This window comes from Meleagris gallopavo, chromosome 2 (assembly GCF_905368555.1).
Source record: "Meleagris gallopavo chromosome 2, MGAL_WU_HG_1.1, whole genome shotgun sequence".
Taxonomy (NCBI): domain Eukaryota; kingdom Metazoa; phylum Chordata; class Aves; order Galliformes; family Phasianidae; genus Meleagris; species Meleagris gallopavo.
The window spans coordinates 3765422-3780629 of NC_139405.1; the positions used below are offsets into that span (position 1 = coordinate 3765422).

General features: G+C 39.4%; 1 protein-coding gene across 5 annotated transcripts in view; it reads left to right on the forward strand.

The window, feature by feature from the left end:
- Nucleotides 1–15208, forward strand: part of RALGAPA2 (Ral GTPase activating protein catalytic subunit alpha 2) — a 121517-nt gene that overhangs the window by 62835 nt on the left and 43474 nt on the right. For all 5 annotated transcript variants that reach the window (XM_085218663.1, XM_085218661.1, XM_085218659.1 and 2 more), the window contains 6 exons: nt 146–917; nt 1368–1439; nt 2351–2474; nt 4142–4297; nt 10135–10293; nt 15077–15204. In XM_085218663.1, the coding sequence (XP_085074789.1) occupies nt 146–917; nt 1368–1439; nt 2351–2474; nt 4142–4297; nt 10135–10293; nt 15077–15204 (1411 nt within the window). The remainder of the gene's footprint in view (nt 1–145; nt 918–1367; nt 1440–2350; nt 2475–4141; nt 4298–10134; nt 10294–15076; nt 15205–15208) is intronic.

Below are 15208 nucleotides of genomic sequence, written 5' to 3' on the forward strand. Positions count from 1 at the left end.
GCAGCGGTTGTAAATAGTTTCTTGAAAAGGAATGATTTTGAGAATAACCAAAGCAGGCTTCTAAAACAAGTCAGAAATTCGCAGATGCTATTTTTAATTACCTCTGGTTGGTTTTACTGATCTGTTTCTCTATTGATTGTTTTAGAAAAAAGGAGAAGGAACTTAGAACTAATACCTTTAACGGCACGGATGGTTATGACTCATCTGGTGAATCATTTGAGCCACTACCCACTCAGTGGAGGTCCTGCCATCCTCCACAGTCTCCTTAGTGAGAATCATGACAACTCATATGTGGAATCCTCTGAGCTCTCATCAGAAGTCTTCCGGAGCCCCAATCTTCAGCTCTTCGTGTTTAATGACAGTACTCTTATATCATACCTCCAAATTCCTGCAGAAAAGAGGAAAGACACTGAGCCAGCAGTAGCCCCCTCGGATGTAAGGGTAATTGTCAGAGATATCTCAGGGAAGTACTCTTGGGATGGCAGAATATTGTATGGACCTTTGGAGGGCTGCCTTCCACGGCAGAACACAGCAAACTCATTTGTGATTTCAGGCAGCTGTGAGCACCACTTCAGTTCCCAAAAAGACATTTCTCAGGTGGAAGAAGGAGAAGATGCTCTTGACAAATTACTGGAGAAGATTGGTAACACTAGTCCTGAATGCCTTTTACATCCCCAGCGGAAGCTGAATGAGCCATCGCCACCACCCTTTGGTATGAGCCACGACCAAGAGAATGCAATCACTGAAGCCCTGATGAGGCAAAGTACCCAGGAAAACGAGTACATTTTAAAATGCAGCTCAGACTTTAGTATGAAGGTGGCCCGTCAGGAAGAACCGCGTCCTGCTGAACCTCAAGCATCCTTTTATTTCTGTCGGCTGTTGCTAAATGACTTGGGAATGAACTCCTGGGATAGAAGGTAGGAACAGAGGGCTCAGGACAGTTTACTGTGCTTTTGCAGCTTCTGACCCCCAAAAAATAATCCAGATCCACACACTGTCCTCCCTTGCTGTAGCACTGCTCTTGCAGTCATCCCAGGAAGACTTGTTAGTCTGAAATTCTATAGTTTACTTGTGAGTCTGATGATTTTCAAAGTAAATTTTGCTCACTTCTACTCTCAAACGTATGCACGCTTAAAAAGGCAAGAATTATGTAGCTGGTTGGTAGTCAGAGCACAGTTTTGAACTTTTACATATACCTGCATCCACGAATATTTTTAGTAGACATCTGCAGATTATTTAGAGTAGAAAGAAAATGAATTTTCATTAAGTTAGGCTAAATTGATTCCCTTCTCTTAGGAATTTGAATGAGAAAATAGAGTCTATATCTTATTGCATTTTCTTTCCTAATTATTCTTATATATTTACAGGAAGAGCTTTCACCTTCTTAAGAAAAATTCAAAATTACTGAGAGAACTGAAAAATCTGGATTCTCGCCAATGGTGGGTAATGTTTACTAGCTCAGGGTTTCAAAAAAAGAGTAAGTCATCACCAAAACCAATCATTGAAAGTGCCTATGCTAGCATATGTCCTGTGTTATGAAAACAAAGGATTTTTGTTTCTAAAAAGTTGCAGCGCCTGAATGGACAAGCTATTTTCAATGGTACTATCTACACAGAATTCAAAATAACAAGCAGTAAGATACACCAGCCTGTTTCCTGTTTTCTTTAGCTGAGAGGGGAGGGAAGAAGTTGCAAAATTTTTGATGACTTTGCATCGACTCACCCAAAGGAATTTTCTGCAGATTGGTCCCTCTGTCAAGAGCAGTACTTAAAGGGATAATCTTCATCCCACTCTTTTACAGCCAGGTAGAATAGAGTTCTAAACATTATGTTTCATTTTCATTCCTTGGCACGTTTGCAGAATTGTAGAGTTCTGATTTTCTTGCATTCCAGCAATTTTCATACCAGATCAGTTGTAACCATCAGCCTAGTAAAACTCATCCCAGGAGCTCAAAGTCAGTACGTGCTTTTTTCTTTCTCATATATCATTACTCCATAATTAAAGTTCTGTTGGTCAGATTTTACTCTCATTAACAGCTGTGCAATATTACTGTCTTCAGCAAGGTTGCACAGATGTAAGTGATTAACCCTGTAATTGGAACTTGATCATCAATTCTTTGGCTGATGCACAGAAAGAATGGCCCTCGCTCTGCTCTCTGAACAGCAGCGTGGTTGTGGGGAAAAAAAAAAGGTGAACGTACGTAATTCTAAAGTTAAGTGATGTATTTGTGTGCATCAGAGGAACAGGCATAGAATAAAACATGATTTTAGAGTGCAGGTAGGTGATACAAAGAATAATTTGACCTCTGCTACTTTTCATAATTCTCATTTCTTGTTTTATCTAATTACAGCCGTGAAACTCACAAGATTGCAGTGTTCTACATTGCAGAAGGACAGGAGGACAAATGTTCAATACTGTCCAATGCCAGGGGAAGCCAGGCATATGAAGATTTTGTTGCTGGACTGGGTTGGGAGGTAAAATCACAATTTTAGGCAAAATTATGATATCAAGACCTATGAAAATCAAATGTAAGCCAGTTAAAGTAGGTAAATGGAGAACAAACTGCCTATATACCTGCTCATTTGTTAATTCTCAAAAAAGAAAAGTAAATTTTAATACCCAGTAATATTTAGCAGTACTTCAAAGATCATTTTATTTGACAAATTCTGCAAATCCAAATGTTTTGGATGTTCACATCATTTTTTACAAGCTGGGATATATTGTAGGTTATTTAAGACTTCTGTTAGCTATCAGAAATGGGGAAACAGGAGAATGTTGAATTACAGAATACAAAGAGGATGCTTTTTAGGCTAATGTGTGACAGGGTCACGTGAAGCTGGAAGTAAACATCTTTCCATTCTCCCTGCTATAACAGATATTGCTTGGAAGGTGAATTTAAATCCTCAGGCCTATGGTGTCCCAGGACTATAACATTTTAAATGAGTAATGTTTCCCATGTTCCTCAATTTCCCATCTCTTTAATTCTCAAAACCTTTACTTATTTTATGCCCCTCCTTGCTTTTTCTCTGCCTTTTGGTCAGATTTTTCTAGCCACCATTAGCTCAGCTGAGAGAACTAGAATGCTTCAGAGAGTTTTCCTAGAGCTTTTCTTCAGGTTGCAGTGGTGGTCAGATTGTCCCCTGGCAGAAGTCTGAGAGTTTTTGTCAGAGTGACTGAAGAAGGAATTCTTCCTTCTTTTTGTGCCTTTCACCAGCGGGGTGTGCAGCACTTTTTCTACCTCACTTGTTTGCTGTGCATGCTTAGCAATCACAAAGTGCAATCCATTACAATATAATTTCATAATTTATTATCATTCTTGTTGCACATCCTGTTTCTGATGGGCAGGTGGTGCTGCAGTGGTCATTTTAAGAATGCTTTCTGCATTGTTAAAAGCTGTAGCTTAATTTTACCTTAATTGTAGCTCGTTTTAGCTCTTCACATGGTTGGATCACTTACCCAAGCAAAGGACTGCAGCACTAAAGGCAAAAACACTTGAGTTTAGTTTGTGTTGGTCAAATGGTATGTTGGTAACCTAAGTGACATTGACATTTATGTTTTGGAGGGGAAATACACGGCAGCTGTATTTCACATTTAACACTTTAAGAGAAATAAAGTCTACGAGGAGAGGCAGCATCCTCAATTGGACTGATGCAGTTGGGAATACATAAATTTTAGACACAGAATTGTCTTCAGAGGGGCATTTTCTCTGAATAACCTTTTAGAATAATTTATTCTAGAATGTTTCTTTTTGTATGGAATTTCAGTTTCTTCTACAGATATCCTTAGTGCTTATGTTTTCTCTGCACTTTTTAATTAGTTCTCGCTGTGTATGCTTTGGGTGGGCTTGCTGAGCCACATGTAGCCCTTCCAGCAGTGTTGTTCCATTGCTGATAGGAAGGTAGAATAGCCTTAAAGATAATCACTCAGTACACAGTTAAGAGTTGTTTATTTTTAGTAAATGTCAGATACAAGAATGGGAAACCAACAGATCTAACGCTAAGATGACAAACCTGTACGGAACGACTTATCTTCCTTGGGGATGGTTACAATCTCACCAGCTGTTGATTTGTAAATAAGTAGGGTTACTCATCAGTCCTTAAAAAAAGATAGATTTTTCTAATTATGGCTGTCAATCACTTAGGTTGATCTCTCGACACACGGTGGGTTTATGGGCGGCCTGCAGCGCAACGGCAGCACTGGACAAACAGCACCCTATTATGCTACCTCTACTGTGGAAATCATTTTTCATGTGTCTACAAGAATGCCATCAGATTCAGATGATTCACTGACCAAAAAGGTAAGTCAGTTGCTGTGTATGTATTTCAAAGTATTCGATTTAGTCTCCGTGTGCTTAAATGAAGGTTTGCACTCGGAGCAGATTGTGCTGACTCGTCCTAGCAGGCTATCTTTTCTGTGCCACATGGTGCTCTGCAGCTAGATTATCTGAATTAAATGGCATCTAAATTCTGGATTCTGCAACACAATTAACATTTCCATGGTAGCCTTAAATACCAACATTAGTAATAATATTAGCAATAATTTCATTTGTGTGTTGTCTGCCTGCCAAAACTGCTGTTGTGTGGAAGAACAAAACAACCAAATGCAGCATAATAAAACTTTACAGATGAACTGTCTACTGTGTACCAGAAAAGAAAAGAAGTGAAAGAGAAGTGACACGCATAGTACTAAAAGCAGCCAGCTGATATTTAAAACCATTATCCAGTTATTCACAATTGTGACAAGCAAACTCTGCTTCAGAGATGGCTAGAAACCAGCCCAAAATTTCATTGGTATCAGTACTTAATGGTTTCTCTTTCCTAACGACTGATTTGAGATTATGGTGCTTGCCAACTGCTGCTTAGTCAAAGAAGATTTTAGGTGCATAGCAAATCTTTGCTATTTTAATTAGGATTGGCAACTTTTCCTACACAGGTTGTTAATGTCATTAATGCTACTACAGCCATCCAGTGTACCATGTGGTACTGTTGTGCTCTGGAAATTAGCTATAAATACCATCAGATGATTTTTATTTGTTCTTCAGCTAGTTTTGAAATGATCTTTTTCCTCAAAATAAGAAAGTGGAATTTCCAACTACCACTCCTGAAAATTTGCCCAATAAAGATGGAGCTTTTCTCCATCATTACCTCATTTAAAAAAAAAAAAAAAAGTCAAAATTACATGTTGTCTTCATATATGCACCTTGTTATGTAGGTTTACACAGTCATCGGAGTGCTTTAGGATAAGGGGGTATGGCTGTGGTACACATTAAGAGACAGAACAGTCTATCATTGAGCCATGCTAGGGCTGCCCATATTTCACTGTCTGTACCTGTTCTTGGCTGGTATTTATCCAGCTACTAGTGAAAAACTCCCATTCTGAATGCTTTATAATTTCCTTCAGCAACATACTCCAAGGCCTCACTTTTTGTACCATGAAACTATATTTTGTATTATCTGCTTTGCTTCAGTTTAAACCCATTTATTCTTACCCTATCCCACATTATCTGTTCTCTAGAATCACTTTGCAGCAGACTTACTCATGTTTGAGGTCTGCTTCCATCTCTTTCCCAGTCTTTCTTTTTCCTGAACTAATTGTGGTCGTTTAGACTAATCTTCCCTTCTAAGTCATATCTTCTGGATGTGATGGATACCTAGCTTAGACAGTGAAATATCTAGTCTAGCTGTTGAGTAATGTATCACCTGGAGAGGGAAAATGCACATTCTTACAGAGCCCAGGGGAAAAAAATGGGTTTTACTGGCAAATATCTGTTTTACTAATTCCTCTAATTCCTGTTCACATTAGTAACTAACCATGGAGCCATGGGGATAGTCTGGTTATTCTATTTAGTTGTCTTCCCTAAATTTTCTCTAGAGAGTTTCTTCTTCATGAGAAACAAAAAATGAAAGCATTTAGTATTTTCCCGTCTTCAAGTCTTGAACTGTTAGGAAATAAGGCCAGCTCCAGTACATGTTATCCAAAAAATACACCTTGAAGTAGTTGCTCTAAAGCTGAATGAGACCTTAAATGTGTTATAGGAATAGAAATCCTGCTGGGATCCAACTCTGTTCCTGTAAGCGGGACAAAGCTTTGGGCAACCCAGTGGAACTTGGGAGCTGGCCCTGCTGCAAGCAGTGGTTTGCTCTGCATGACTGCAGAGTCGTCTTTAATGTGGCATCTTCCATGATTCTTTTGAGCAAAACAGCTTTATTTAATTTGCTATAGCTGTTTGGTAAGCTGGAATTCATTTCTGTACAAATTAGCTCAGACTTTTTAGCAAACTTCACTGAAATGCAGCTAAGAGTGGACAGCAATATGCGTTTCAGAGGCACTGTAAAATTTCTGTGGGATTGATAGATCTCTAATTTGTTGGCAGTGCTGATGGATTAAATAGCTCCCATTTGAAACTAGTGCTTTAAGCATGATTACGTATCCAGCCCATTTCTAAGGACTGTATTAAACATGCTGCAGGTTAAGAGCTCTTACCTCCTCAAAGGTAAACTCTGATGCCTGTTTCTCAAATTCCACTTGTGAGTCTTGGCAGCAAGGAGGCCATATACTGAAGTACTCAAAGGCATATAGTACCTGTTCCATTTTAGTTTTTGCTACAAAAGAAATATATGGTGTTAGAGACCAGTATTACTGAGAGGAGAAAATGTCATCATGCTCCCATTTGGGATGCAGTGGGGAGACCATAACCTTTTTCTTGCCTTCCTTGTTTTTCCATCAGATACCATTGTGTGGATGCTGTTTGGAACCTAAACTCCCTCTTATCTCCTCAATCTTTGTCGTTTCTGTGGTTTCTTTGCTTATTTTGCCTATAGACAGAAAGAATTCAGTACCAGTCAGTTTGCTTAGCTCTCAAGCTCTGGAGCTGTACAGAAGGTCTACCACCTGCTGGCCAAGGAAGCAGTACAGCAGACCACAAGTTCTGTGGGCTAGGGAATGGAGCAGATGCAGTAATTTTACTTAATACGTTATTCTGGTCCTTTACTTTTACTGAAAATGAGGATAAATTCATTTCTGCTATAAATTCAGGGATAAGTGCACTTCCACTGAGAAGGAACTCAATCCTTTATTTTGTGCATCAGTAATTTGTACTTTGAATACCTTTATATGAAGTGTAAGCTGATATATTGTTCATTCAGGAAGCTGAACATAAAACAGAAACACCACCAACAGAAAATAGAAACCACCCCAAGTCATTCCAAATAAGACAGCCCTGCAAGAAGTAATTTCTTGTACAGTTGCAGGACAACAAAAATTCAGCTGCTATCTATTGCTGTTCCTAGGGTTCAGCATCACTGTTTCTAAATTTTTTTATCTGGATTTCTGGTGGTAAGAATGAAAATCAATCAGAGTAGCAGCATCCTACAGTCCCCCATCTTGTTCTAACTAAATTGCATCTAACAGTTTAAAGATGGGCTGCAAAATTTTCAAGTGATTTATTCCATCTTCCCCCATTGTCATAGCAGAACTTTTTCAATTCAGAAATCTGCTTGCAACCCCATACTGAACTCTTGCTCCTTCGCTGCAGAAATTTGTTAGCTGGAGCTAGATTAGATTTTTAGCAGCTAATCTAACTGCTGTAGGGGTTTGCAAAGTGGGGACAGAGCTGTGCTATTGGATTTGTCCAATTCATTTGACTCCAGGACTATAATTGCACTTATGTCTTACAAGGCTTTTATAGCCTAGGGCTGGCGAGCAGCAGAAAAACAAATTGGCAGTGATACAGTAAGAGTGAAAGGGAATGAAAGGCACACATTATCAGTCTCCAGGCAGCACTGTTCTGGCAGGAAGTTTCTTGGTTAATTTACAAATAAAACTTAGATTTTAGGATGGGCGCACTGTCGGCCAAACAATGGGGATGTCAGGCCTGACTGTTCCTTAGCGAAAGGAGCAGCCCTGCCTCCCCACAAGCAGGAATTCTTCGGGCAAACAGACGACTCCTCTCTGGAGCCAGCTGGCTGGCTAATGCAATTAGTGGGGAGAGGGGGTCAGGCCGAGGTGTGTGCCGCGACCGGTGCCGACCCTCGCAGCCACGCGTGGCGGGCTGAGTGTGTGCCGAAACAATCGGGCTGCTTCTCCTCACTTGGGGTTTTGAGACAGATTCCTTCTTTCTCGACTGCTGTGGGCTGTAATAGAGCGGGTTCTTTTTTTCCCCACCTGCGCGTGCCCCTGCTCCGGTCTGTGTCCCTTTGGCCTTTGGAGCAGCCCTGCGTCGAGGACATCGAGCATACAGCCTGCGCTGTGTGGAGAGAGCCATCCCAGAACACAGCAGCTGCTGTGCTGCTGCCAACAGCTTTGTCCCAATGGTTTTTATCAACGGAATGATCTCGTGAGAACAAATATTTTTGGTGGGTGCCAGTTTAATGTTTATATAGATGCAGTGGTTAAGGACGTGTGATTTAAAAACCAAGGCGGTAACACGCGCTCTGCTGCATTTGATGGGGATTGCAGCAAAACCAGTGTTTTATTAACATCTCTTCCTGTCCCAAACCAGCAGAGATTGAGCTGACGTCTTGTTTACCGAGCTCCGCTTTCCTCAGTGTGATCAAGTTTTAATTTTGGGGGATTTTTTCAGCATGAAGTGTTTGATTATTAGCAAAATAATTCATGGTGAATTAAAAAGCGGCATTTGGATGTATTTTGATTCCTGTTTTGGTAGCTGTGTGTGCCTTGTATAGTTCCCAAAGCACTAGGAGGTGAAGCAATACCAACCCTTATCTTCCAAGTCTTCTTTTTGGAGTAAAACGGATCGGTCTTCTGTTTGAATTTTCCTTTACAACTAGGCAACATGTTCAGGACAGCCATGATAGCTGTAGTTCATGCTAATTTTATATGTGCAGGAAGCTCTAGCATTACTATTGTCAATGTATCCACATTTCTTATAGGTTCAGACTGTTTGCATTCTCTTCAGAAATTAAAAATGTCATTTATTTATAGCTTTAAGTGAATACAGCTGTCTTCTGTTTCATTTAAAACGGAGAACCTGAGTCCTTCTTTGAGTGTAGCTTTATTCTACTCCTCTAGAGTACTAAGCTGTAAGCAGCACTTGTGGCTTTGATTCCTGTTGTGGTTCGTGGGTGCACACGTTCCTCTTACAATTAGGATATGTGCCTCTCAGCCTTGTGGGATTGAAATTCTTTACATTAAAAGGCTCTACCTGGTTCTGAAGAGAGCAAGTGCTTTGGCATAATATCAGCTATAATACCAGGCTTGTGCGGATGATTTACCAATAAAAACTTTTTTTTTGTACAGAGCCAGAGCAGAAAGCAGAGTTTGCTTTGACTTTTTGGTTAGGTGTGTTGTACGCATTGTTCAGAGGCCTGGCACCAAACTCAGGTAGTGCTCTTCTCAGGTTTAAGTGGGACTTAAATTCTCTTTATGAATTGGGCTGACATTTTGCACGTGGATTAAATTTTAACTTTAAAGCTTACAGTTGGAACTATTGTGCATAGCTTGTATGTTATTGCCAAATACTTCTTACCATCTGTTAGGTCAGCTCCACTTCCTCCCATCACAAAGCAAGCACACAGTTCTTTAGATGGATTTGGGGTATGTCCTACTCAAAATTTATCTGCATTTTTTGCAGCTCTGCTCCAAATAAAGTAACTTCCCCAGTATTTCACGTTCTTCTGTAGTTTCAGTGGTCCAAAACATCACGCTCACATTTTCAAACAAAAGCCCTGTCTGGACACACAGACAGCAAGAAAATATTTTTTTAATGCAATAAATTGAGAAACAGTCATTCATGCTGGGAAATTTCTTGACATCCAGAGTCAAGGCATTTCTGTCACAGCCACGTTATTTGAACTGACAGTTGTTGTCCTGTATTTAACATTTCATTCTAGCAGCTCAGATTCCCATCTTATTGTATATAATGTACATTTACATATCATTTTAATGGCTAGCTTGATAATTACTTAATTAAGCCATCAGAAAACAATGTGTTCTCAATGAAGCAAATTACTTAGCTGATCTTTTGATGAGCAAATGGAGAAAAACAATATTTCAACTTTTTTTCTGTAATGAAATATTTCTAGTATTGAACATTCTAATTCAATTTGTAAGCCATGACCCCTCATAAACTGTTGTTATCACTCTGATTAATAAAGAGCCAATTTGCTGTTGCAGCTTCGTCACTTGGGAAATGATGAGGTTCACATCGTCTGGTCTGAACACAACAGGAACTACCGCAGGGGCATTATACCAACAGATTTTGGAGATGTTTTAATTGTTATTTATCCGATGAAGAACCACATGTTTTTCATAGAAATAATGAAGAAACCAGAGGTACGTTTTAAATGCTTTATTGAATCTGTCATATCTCCTGCACGACTGACTGATAGTTAAAGCTCAATGCTTTAGAGTTTGTTGTTATTTTTTCCAAGCTAGAAATGCAAATAGCAATTAAAATATGCAACTAATTTTATTACATTGTGCTCAGTGCTTAAAGAACCACTTCAGAATTCTGATACCATAGAATTTATTGTGCACATGATGAATTTCCAAAGTGAGCCAGGAGTAGCAAAACAATAAAGATTTAAATTCCACATTTGATATTGATCCACCTCATACGATGTATGTACTGCTGTACATACAGCACTGTGCATAACCTCACATATTTTCAAGACCCTAACCATAATCTGAGTCAATGGGGTAGAGTGGGCGTTGCATATTCTTACATCAAACAAAGCATTTGAGTTTGTGTGCCATTTAATTCATTGTTATGCAACCACATTTTAAGATATTCTTATTTTTTTAAGCAGTGGATTTTGTTTCTTTGGAAAATGTCAACTGTGTGCAAGTCCATATGCATAAAAAAGAACACTGACCTAATAGCTGCTGGTGTATGTAGTATATACTTTGTAAAAGTGATCAATGTGATAAATACCGTTTTCCTTATGTGAGGGACACTGTTTGTCCAAGAAAATAATCAACTGTGGAAGAGTGCATCTATCAGGTGATGTATTCACTGGCTGGTCACAGTATTTTTTTAGATAGGGCTATTATATGTTAGCATCTAGAGGCTTGCCAGTAGGCATTTCAAACATGAAAATCTTTTATACATTGGAATATTGGGTTTCTTTTCTTTGCACTTGATGTTGAGTTCTGCAGTTTACTTCTTGGAATTTTTAACTTTGAGTCTTCCGTAAGGAAATCCAGAGTTTAGCTCCATGCTTGAAAACTCTCAGAATCAACCCGAGAAAGGCTGTGTCATCCTGTATATTAGTCAAAAATACCCAACGGGCAGAAAGAATAATAGGTAACTGGAAATTTAGTGTTATCCCTACATTTAAAGTGCAAACCATTACAATGTAATAAAATTAATCCAGACATTTCCAGGGCAAGTGTGGCTGACCTTTTGTTCACCAGCTACTGACCCCAGGGTGAATGAAAGAGGCTTGCAGAGAGAAATGTCTGTTGTTTGGCTTCGGTCCCTGGTATTTAAATTGCATTCCCTAATCAAATGAAAAGGCTGTCCTCTCTATCAGGTTACAGAATCCATGGCAACATTTGGCCTTTTATATACATAATGTTAGCCTTTTTGTTTGCATCTAAGTAGAGACACCTGGAGCAATGTTAACATTAACCGATTTAGCATTAATAGCTTCATTATATAAGAATTTCTGATCAGATAGCTGTTACTTTTGTTATATTGCTTCAGCTTGTATTGTTTTCATTTTTTATCTCCCTGCTTGGCAACGGGGCAATGATTTGCAAATTTTTTTTGTCTTGATTAATTAAGCAATATAATTATCAGGAACCGTGATGCAGTCTTTGCTCGACAAAGCTTCTGAGGGAAGACAATAGTAAGTCTGTTAGTGTGAATGCATTCCACGCGTCACAGATGCATGAGGATATTCTGAACAATGAGACGAAAAGCTGCCTGCAAAAGAGGACAAAGAATGCCAGGCAGACTCTACACACTGCACATACCGCCAGGGACATACTGCGGGTTCCCTGGGACACAGATGCCTTGTTAGATTGCAGCTAGTCATCAGAGATTAATTCTCAGCCATTTGGTACAATAATTTACCCATTCCCCAGTCTTTTAACTAGTGCTGCTTGCTATAGAACTGAAGTCTTTGTGCTCAGGAGGTTTATTTAACCTTGCCTACTCTTACTCTGTGCAACCAAAATAATTTTTTTTTATCCTGGAAATTATAATGAAGCAGGTGTTTGCAATGTGGTGAATATTAATTTCTTGTCCATGGATGACTTGCTTTGACATTTGTGGTAGCCTAGGAGTGGAAGGATTTTTCCCTTGACTTTTTTAAAATATTTCATTCCTTCCTAAGCCTAATATATATACATATATTTTGTAACCATCTGAAACAGTTCTTTTCTCAAATACCTGGTTAAATGCTGGCTTGCAGAAAAGCACTGAGTGGGGCGTGTGCTCCCGTGCATTGAGTTCAGCTGTCCCCTTTCCCTCCTTACAGTGGGCTCTATGTTGGATCCTGATGATCCGTGGCATCCCATTGACTCCAATGACCCTGCTCTTGGTTCTGGTTCTGGTTACATCTTGTCTTCTTTGGCAACCATTCACACTCAATAAAAAGTTGCTTCCATCATCCACATTGTTGCTCTCTCTTCCCATCAGAAAGCCTACACCAACTCTGCCTCATGAAGAATTCTTGACAGGGAATGTGCTTGGGTCTCAGTTCTTTGAGTAATCTGGCTTGCTTCTTAGAAAAGAAAGTGTGTTTCTTCATTTCCCCAATTTTTTTTTTTTTCTTTTAAATAATCGCATGCAATTAGCCAGGTAGTGGAGTTCACAGCTGTAGTGTGCTCCCATTTTTATTGCTCTTCTGCTTCCTCTGGTGGCAGTGCTGTGGCTGGGGGCCAACCAGGCCAAGCAGGGCTTCTCTCCCCGTGTGCCCCACAGGCAGGCAGAGCAACCTGCAAGGTTCAGCAGGGGGTTTGTAGTAGAGAAAAGTGTGGTTTGTTGGAGCGTGTCTATTTAACTTGGAGGCATCAACTGCTGAACTTTTTGTTTCAAGAATTCTGACACATTGAGGATAATTTTGGGGAAAAAAAAATGCTGGAGAAATTGCTCAGTGAAAGACTTTTAGAAATATGAGCATGGTTAAGTGTTTACACACACACATATATATGATGTACAAAATGAACACAAAATGAATGTGTATTTTTAGTGTATAAATCCTGTGTTAAGACAATTAGCCACACTCCCTAGGCTCCAGGTGTTTCTGAAATACTGTAACTAAGTCCAGCAAGCAAAAATTACTTACAGTCAAAATGAGAATCGATTCCTCTGTATTGCAGCATATGTACATTGCTAATCTGACTTAAAACATCCAGCATTCACATGTGCATGTAGTTTTAGTACTAGTATGTACTTCATTTGCTTGTTCATACTCGCATAAAAATGGAGATTTACATTTTATCTCCTTTTGTCAATACTTGAAAGGTAGAGTGTGTGTGTGTTAAAAACATCACGTAGAAATGTAACTGCATAAGCTGGAGAAACTTGGTGCTGTAGAACGTTATCACTTCCATGGCAAAGATTTTCTTCCTGTCACTTTTCTTTCCAGTTACTAATGGTAGCATGATGAAATAAAGCAAAACACCGTGCAAAGATTTTTCATTAATCTTTTTTTTTTTTTTTTTTTTTTTTTTTTTTGGAGGTGGGAGGAAGCAATATTTTAAGTAAAGGAATGACAAAATAACTGTGAGAAGACAGCTGTCATTTGCAGATGTTATATTAAATCCAAATTTCTTCTGTAATTCATTGCCACTTCTAATTAGAGGAATTCCCTAGATGCAGGGGATTTATATTATTCTCTTTGTCCATTTATTGAATGACTGTCACAGTCACCCACGAGCAGTTGCAGAAGAATAATGGAGGGTATTTATTTATGTGATAAGCCTCTGTACAGATGGAGAAAATCCATAGCTTAAATATTGGTAATTGCTGCTAGCTTCTGCTTAGATTTTTTTTTTTTCATTTTGAGTTTGTGACAGGGAAGTGAGTTTGACTACTTGTCAATAATGAAATTTCCTATGCAGTTAATCATTATGTTTTTCTCTGTTCTTGACATAGCAAAGCACGTTATACCTACCTAATTGCAGGCGTTTTTCACTTTTATAAAGTGTTTGGGCCTCTTTTCTCTTGTTCCTAATGTTGCCTTTGTCTGAAGAGCCATATGCCACCAAATGAAAGCAGTGGGCTCCTCTGGAGGTAACCCTGCAGTAACACAGCTCTCACATCTTGATACTGTCCGTGAGACAGACCCACTGCCTCTGCCCACCGTACCTATGGGGCACTGCCTCAAAGAGATGCCATCTTCTTGCATCTCCTGATCTTGGATCAGCTCAACTTTTTTCTTTTAGAAAAGTCCATGGAAGGAGCTTATGGAATAATATCCGAAGCAAAAGCTCCTGCCAGTGGAGGAGTCAGTGAATCAACGTCCTGCTGAGATGCAAGACAGAAAACCTCTCTGAGTATCTGCTCCAAATGGAGCATTAACTTCCAATTCATAGGCAAATTTTGCTAATGTGTATAATAAGTTGAATATACTGTGAAATGTACAACTGCACATCAAGCTTAATTACAAAAGATTAAAAACTTAAAAAATAGGAGATGAATATTATACTACAAATGTCAGTATGTAAAACAATGTGCTCATACTGTTTCCTGGCAAAATAATTTAGTAGACTTTTATTGTGGGGCTGATGCTTATTTTTCCAAACGTCAATAATCTGTATTTATATAATGCAAGATGCAACGTCTGCTAGCAAGTGTGGCATCCAACCTGCCACGCTGACTCAGAGCCTCTTTCTGTCTGTGATTTACAGAGGAGGCTGTGCAAACTATCACTTGTAATGTAGCTGAATATCTGAAGTGCCTCGAGCTGTTCAGGGTGAAGTCTTCCTCTTCTTGCCTCCCTCTCACCTTCATCAAGCAGCAGGTGCCTTGCTGTGAAAATCCCATGGGAATAAGGCATATTCTTTATTGTTCCTGTTTTTCATTTTGGAACTTGCTCCTGAGCTTCCTTTAGCTTCCCTCGGCTCAATTTCTCATGTGCTGTTTTTATTTTGGGGTCTACAGGTGCCATTTTTTGGTCCTCTCTTTGATGGAGCCATCGTGACTGCAAAGCTGCTGCCAAGCCTCATATGTGCCACGTGCATCAATGCCAGCAGAGCCGTCAAATCGCTTATCCCTCTCTACCAGAGCTTGTAT